At 36.7% G+C, this 7,531-nt stretch overlaps 1 protein-coding gene across 1 annotated transcript; it reads right to left on the bottom strand.

Annotated features, from left to right (window-relative positions):
* Positions 1-3,218: 3,218 nt before the first annotated feature.
* On the bottom strand, positions 3,219-6,644 carry LOC128224781 (troponin I-like). Its single transcript, XM_052934829.1, has 2 exons — positions 6,394-6,644; positions 3,219-3,581 (listed from the first exon to the last, which is right to left on the bottom strand). Exons 1-2 carry the CDS (start codon positions 6,428-6,430, stop codon positions 3,349-3,351), a joined length of 270 nt encoding a protein of 89 aa, XP_052790789.1. The 5' UTR covers positions 6,431-6,644; the 3' UTR covers positions 3,219-3,348.
* Positions 6,645-7,531: the final 887 nt, after the last annotated feature.

The raw sequence follows: 7,531 nt of genomic DNA, 5'->3' as shown, positions 1-7,531 counted from the left end.
ATCAAACTGCTTAATGCATACACTTATTTAAAGATTGGTCTTCCTTATGGATTTATATCGGTTACCAAAATTCATTTTAAAGATGTTAAATCCTTGCATGTATGCATATTTTGTGCAAGAGAAAAGGATGGCAACAATAGTAGCGTTTGTAAAAGAAAATACTAAAACCATGTTTGTATAAAACTGAAGCTGTACGTGTTATTAGTTCACACTTCAAGCAAAGATATAGACCGATGTCAATGCAAATATGTAAAAACATAATAACACATTAAACACGATGCCTCTTAGTCAACATGACCATGACCTTTTCGTGATGACTTCACATCTGATTAATATGGGTGTTTAAAGGGGTAATCATTTAAAAATACTCCTGGCCTTTTGGTCTGTCTGATGGTTACAAAGCCTTATAAATGAATGACCAGAAAAAAAATACTGTCTCCTGTAATGCACTAGAAAATGAAGGGACAGGTGCGCACAAAAGTTATACAGATTGTTTACAATATTGTACGACAAAAACACACTAAAGGTTTAACTAACAAGGTGTTTGTGCCCATTAACACGTTTAGTATAAACATTGTTGTTTGTGGAGTTTTGAGTTGTTCCATGTTTCTTGTTTATGATTTTGTTTCATTTTTGTGTTCTATGTCTTTGCCGTTTACCATGTGCCATTAAGCGGGATTTATATTCAAACTTTGGCTACTGAGCCTGTTTCTGCATTTTTCATAAATATTGATGCTAAGCCAATGAGGACTCTAACTCTTTTCAATAATCACCAAAGTTTCGATCCCATATGACTCCTTATTTTTGTTTTGTTTTGTTTCGAAGCGAAAAGAAAACGATAATCAATAATATATGGATGGCATTAATAGTTCCACCTATTCTTTTTGTCTAGCCCCGATTTCTAAAAATATCTTAAGTGTCACATGTTTAAGTTGAATACTTCATTTAGCCGAATAACTTTCTTAAACATGATTTGTAGAACTAAACTAAAACATTCTTCCCTTATATTTTCAGAAAATGTAAATAAAACTTGTACGTTTTTTAAACGGTATTGATTTTGATAGACTAGCCATTCAATCTTGAACAAATGTTTTCCAACTAAGTAACACGATACTCAAAAGCTTGCCAAATGGTTTCAGAAAACGATATTCAGCTCTTTTGAAAACGCTGTAATAGTATGAATACAAATAGAGTCATAATATTTGGCAACTGTGTCATGATTTTCGTAAAATGCATTTGTTTGCAGACTGATCGGAATTCTTTCTTCGTATTAATGATTCACCATAGCATTTTAATAACCAATTTAATTGAAAAACAATTACAAATTATAGTTGGCAATAGATTTATTTATATAGTTTGAATACATGTATTTGTTAACATTCAACGCTTATCTGACTATTTTCTTAGTTAAAATCATATTTAAACCACAAAATGAAATAATGTGTGCACTAATAACAATATTTCTGTACCATACTTTAATTAACATACGCATTGTATTGTATTGACAATTAACCAAGGGCTCCTCTTTTCAATCAAACAAATATACTAGTCCGAATAGTCGATTTATTCATTAATTAATTGATTGATTGGTTGATTGATTGGTTAATTGATTAAATGAATGATTGATTGAGTGACTGATTGATTGTATAATTGAATGATAATCAAATTCTCATTTAAACCGTTAAATCCTATTGTCTGTGTTACTTATATTGATAAAACACGTTTAGTTTTGTTTAAGTAATCAAATGATCATAAACATAAATTAAAGCAAATTAAACGATGGTTATCAGTTTATATTTTTAGTAGCCTGTTGTGCAAGAAGAGGAAACTTTTACCTCAAGGCAGCTTTCACCTGATAATTGCATATCGCTACGGATATGATCAAACATTATGGCCACGTTATGTTTTATGTGATGGTTGGTATGTCTCAACAAGGGGAGGGGGAAGTGGGTGCGTAGCAGCGTTTTGAGTTGCAATTTAGGCTGGTGGATGAAACGTCCTTAAAATTGAAAAATAACTCCTAAAAACTACATAATTTTGCCTTGCAAACTGCTTGTATTTTCGGAAATAGTACTTAAAAGATTTTATCAGCTAGAAATGAACTGTCAATTGTAAAAAGGACCATCCTTCAAATTTCAATTTTAACTGACGATTCGTTTAAATGTAGCTCTTTGCTTATAAGTATACAAGTATTTCATTGAAAAACATAAATAAAATGTCACCCTTTGCATCTGTAAAGTTTTTAATAGGTTAACAAACAATATTTAGCATGTATTCATTCATTCATTTATTTCATTGTCTTTATATTAATTGTAAATTTAAAAACACATCTTTTATTTAACAAGAGCTGTCACAACGACAGTGCGCTCGACTATTACGCCGCTTTTCAGTGTTAGTGTATGGATTGAAAAGTTTTGGCGAAACATGGATCACTGTAAAATTAGATTAGATTTCAATGCAATACAATATGTATTTGCTGAGATATCAACATGAATGTGGTTGCATGCACAATTTTCACCAGAATTTCTAAGTCATAAAGGGCCATTATTTGCAAAATACAGTTTTCTAACTTGGTTATTTAAGTAGGTTGGGTGGTTGAGTATTGGCATTTAATTGTTAAACTTTGACAAGCTATCTTTAATATTAGGACGAAAACGTTTTTGTTTTTTTGCTATTTCATATGCCTTACCTAAACTGTTTCATGTATGACAAACACAAGATAACTTTGTTTGATATCCTTCAAAAGGAAATTGAACAGTCGTGTTCATAGCCACTTCAATACATGACGTATATTCAATGGATTAAGACTAGGTCTATGGCGCAACTTTAATAAACAAATGTTTAACGAAAATACACTTGTTCATGTTACTTTCAAAACACGAAAGTCGCGACTGTCCGATATCAAAAACGTTTTGTTAACTGGCAATGGGTGCATTTATTATTCAACTCAAGCAATATAACAGACCAGTGTTTTACCATTATGAAGTAATCAGTTATTAATTGTTCGATACATATGTAATCAGTCCGGATTTATCAAAAGTATTCGATGGAAAGTTTAAAATTTCCAAGAGAAAAGAAAAACACTTTTATGTTCGTTATAAATTATTATTAACATTATAATAACATCAGAGCAAAACAATCCACAACTTTGGAATGCGAACATTTACATTTTTGTTGCTATTTCTGCAAATTAGTAAAGGGTACATAGATGATGATGATGATGATGATGATGATGATGACATTTATTTTGAGTGCGTTATGATATGCATTAGTCGGCAAGATGTTGACAGACCGAGTGCGTAGCTTTGAAGCTTTTTAAGGGCTATGTCTTCGCCTTGGTATTCGTTTTTATTGTTCTTCATCTCCTTCGTCTATTTCTTCATCATCTTCTGCGTGTCGTCGTCGTCTTTCTTCTTCAGCTTCACGTTGTTGATGTCGACGAGATTGTCGTTCTTGTCGTCGTCGATTTTCATCTTCCAGTTGTTGTTGTTGTTGTCGCCGTCGTCGGTGGTCTTCTCCTTCTTCTTGTTGTTTCCGTCGTCGTCGTTGTTGATGCTGTTTTTCTCCTTCTTCTTTTCTCCCTGCAATTACGTATTTTCTTCATCAAGTTTATAGAATACATTTCGCATAAGAATACATCGTTTATTGAGTGTTTTTTTTTCTGGTGTATTTTTTGCGTAAAACATCAAGTTATACGTTTGTTTGTTGCTTTTTGTTCACATGTGAAAACAGCATTCTTTTTAGGTTTGTATCGAAACAATACACTAATTTGGTACTTCATAAAAATTGAAACATTGAATACTTATTAATGGTACGGAAGGCAACGGCCCGGTTTTAGTGAAAACATTGTGCGTTGTTATATCAAAGATTTACCCTAAGTTTCAATGTTATGTTATAATAGGTTTAAATTTGTACCAAAGCATATACCAAAAGTAGATATTTCATAGCGGTTATGACATAATTAATCATATTGTTTAGCCGATATTTTTACAAAGGAATATTACCTTATTTATGGTAGTCGTTTTATTCAATGAGGCACGATTTTAAAAATGCATTCAGCATTATACTGGCATGTCTCAACTAACGAGATTCAACGTTTATTCTTCAAACGTCTGCCAGAACGCTAAGAAAAATCAAGTTAAATATAGATTGGTTTCTTCCCCCGAGTCCGCATCAGTATCCAAGCTATTTTTGCGGATACGAACCGATCCAAGACATTCCTTGATTTAACGAACAATGAAATGTCGATACTCATTCCGTGAAAGTATGGAATGCTGTTAGTGCCATCGCCTGTGAATGTGTTGGATCTGAAACGCGATACCGGTCAAAAGGTACGGTGATAAAAACGCAAAATTTCGAAACTACGAAAACAAAAACGCGACAAGACGATGATTGAGACGCCGACAGTACGATAACGAAAACGCTATAATACGACAGTACAATGATAATAACACGATGTACTATCATGTTTTTACCAACGTATTGTCGCGTTTGCATCATCGTACTGTCGCGTTATCGTTATCGTAGCTTCGGGATTTCGCGTTTTCATCATCATACTATCGAGTTTCGGGTTTCAGGTCAACATTTTCACGGGCTATGGCCCTAACGGCATTCCGTTTTAAAGATACATTTACGTACGAATTCTTTATTCATTTTTTTTATCTTCATTGTAATAAAATATTCAAATAAAGTCTTTTTATGTTATTGCATATCAAAGATGGTGGAAATAAAAGTGGTTATTGAAATAAAATTCGATGACATTTTACCTAGATACACATTTGTATTTGTTATTTGAAAACATAAAACAGGGCTTCCATTTTGAAACGCACAACACAGATTTAGACAGCGTGCTCCTCTTAGAAGTAGTAGAATTATTATTAGTAGTATAAGTAGTAGTGGTGCTGGTGGTGGCAGTGGTTGTAGTGTGGTTGTGGTTTGTAAGTGGCAGTGGTTGTGGCAGTGGTAGTGGCAGTGGTTGTGGCAGTGGTTGTGGTAGTGGCAGTGGTTGTGGCTGTGGAGGTGGCTGTGGCAGTGGCTGTGGAAGTGGTAGTGGCAGTGGTTGTGGTGTGGAAGTGGCATTGGATGTGGTGTGGTAGGGGCAGTGATATTGGTTGTGGTGTGGTTGTGGCAGTGGTTGTGGTTTGTAAGTGGCAGTGGTTGTGGCAGTGGCTGTGGTAGTGGCAGTGGCTGTGGTATTGGCAGTGGCAGTGGTGTGGTTATGGCAGAGGTTGTGGCAGTGGTAGTGGCAGTGGTAGTGGCAGTGGTTATGGCAGTGGTTGGTGTGTGGTTGTGACAGTGGTGGTGGTGGTAGTGGTGAGATGGTGGCAGTGGTAGTGGTTTTGGCAGTAATTGTGGCAGTGGTGGTGGCAGTGGTAGTGACTGTGGTTGTGGCAGTGGTTGTTGCAGTGGTTGTGGCAGTGGTTGTGGTGTGGTAGTAGTGTGGCAGTGGAAGTGGTTGTGGCAGTGGTTGTGGTTGTGGCATTGGTTGTGGTGTGGTTATGGTTGTTCCATTGGTTGTGGCTTTGGCTGTGGCACTGGTTTTGGCAGTGGTGATTGTGGTGTGGTTGTGGCATTGGTGTGGTGTGGTAGTAGCAGTAGTGTATTAGTGGCAGTGGTTGAGACAGTGGTTGTGGCAGTTATTGTGGTGAGGTTTTGGCAGTGGTTGTGGCAGTTGTTCTGGTGTGGTTGTGGCAGTGGTTGTGGCGGTGGTAGTGGCAGTGGTAGTGGTTGTTGCAGTTGGGTGGTTTTGGTGTGGTTGTGGCAGTAGTTGTGGCAGGTGAAGTGGTTGTGGCACTTGTAGTGGATTGGTTGTGGCAGTTGTGTCGTTGTGGTGTGGTTGTGAAAGTGGTTGTGGCAGTGACAGTTATGTTATAGTGGCAGTGGTTTAGGCAGTGGTTGTGACTGGTAGTGGCAGTGATTGTGGTGTGTTTATGGTGTGAATGTGGCAGTGCTTGTAGCAGTTGTAGTGACAGTGGTAGTTGCAGTGGTTGTGACAGTGGTAGTGGCAGTGGTTGTGGCAGTGGTAGAAATTTTGGTGTGTTTGTGGCAGTGGTAGTGGTAGTAATTGTGGCAGTGGTTGTGGTGTGGTTGTTGCAGTGGTAGTGGCAGTGGTGGTGGTAGTGGTGGTGGTTGTGGTTTTGGTGGTGGTTGTTGTTGTTGTGGTGGTGGTAGCGGTAGCAGTAGCAGTAGCAGTAGTAGTAATAGTAGTAGTAGTGGTAATTAAATTTATCCGCCACGAGTTTCTTTTCAATTGTTTTTAGATATCTAAATGTAAATAAAATTGAAATTGAAATTTCTATCATACACGTACATGTATTTCAAGTAACTTGCAAATTCGAATACGTGTTTTAAAATAAAGAGCATATGTTAATTTTAATAAGATTTTTAACTCACGTGATGGGAACATATTTGCAGAACGAGATTGTACCATTCAAGTCGCTTTTACAGACAGAATGTATACTTTGTAGAAATGTCTTTTTCTATTTTAATCCTTTTGTGGAAGAAAACAAAAATTAGCCTCCAAAAATGAAATATATTTAACATAGATTTTGCTCTTCGTTCGGGTATCACAATACTGAACCCGGATTGATTAACACTCATATTTTCAGAAAAAGAAAGTAAAACACCTCTAGTTGCTTCTCTACGAAAATGTAAATTACACCCTTGATTTTGTATTTTTAGAAAATGTAATTAAGACATCCATGAGAGCGTAAAATTTGTGTGCACACAATCAGCCGTGAATTTACTTTTGTATTCATTGATATTTGGGCCATTCCAAAGAATGGGTAATTTTCTAATTTCAAACATAGCTCATAAAGGGTAATGTTAAACCGGGTATGCATAAGTTGTCATAGATGTGGCGGTAGCGCGCTGGAATTTGAACACAGTACGCAATTTCATAAGGGTCATCGCCTGTGAATGTAACATAATAGTTGTATAAAAAGTCATTGCTCACAGGTCAAAATCGAAAAAAAAGTCCATATAATAATTACACCGAGCAAAGATGATATTCAATCGAGTAAACTTTTCTCACAGGCATATCTCATTTGAACATATTTAATACGTAAGGCATTTCAACGTGTGATCTGTTTGTGTTGTCTGCATGTTAATGTCTCTCGTTCGCTGTCGTTTATGTATCTCGTTCACTGCCGTTTATGTCTCTCGTCCACTGCCGTTTATGTCATTCGTACACTGTCGTGTATGTCTCTCGTTCACTGTCGTTTATGTCTCTCGTACACTGCCAAGTATGTCTCTCGTTCACTGTCGTTTATGTCTCTCGTTCACTGCCGTTTATGTCTCACGTTTACTGCCGTTTTGTATCTCGTTCACTGTCGTTTATGTCTCAATCACCGCCGTTTATGTCTCTCATTCACTGTCGTTTATGTCTCTCATTCACCGCCGTTTATGTCTCTCGTTCACTGTCGTTTATGTCTCTCGTTCACCGCCGTTTATGTCTCTCGTTCACCGGCGTTTATGTCTCTCGTTCACTGCCGTTTATGTCTCTCGTTCACCGCCAATTATGTCTCTCGTT

This window comes from Mya arenaria, chromosome 17 (assembly GCF_026914265.1).
Source record: "Mya arenaria isolate MELC-2E11 chromosome 17, ASM2691426v1".
Classification (NCBI taxonomy): domain Eukaryota; kingdom Metazoa; phylum Mollusca; class Bivalvia; order Myida; family Myidae; genus Mya; species Mya arenaria.
This window is presented reverse-complemented; position numbering and strand designations above follow the sequence as displayed.

What these genes read in the sequence shown, in the direction of transcription:
- LOC128224781 (XM_052934829.1), bottom strand. Translation starts at nt 6,430, where the DNA reads ATGGTACAATCTCGTTCTGCAAATATGTTCCCATCAC. An exon ending in TGCAAATATGTTCCCATCAC is followed by an intron (nt 3,582 to 6,393) that starts GTGAGTTAAAAA and finishes ACGTAATTGCAG; the next exon opens with GGAGAAAAGAAGAAGGAGAA.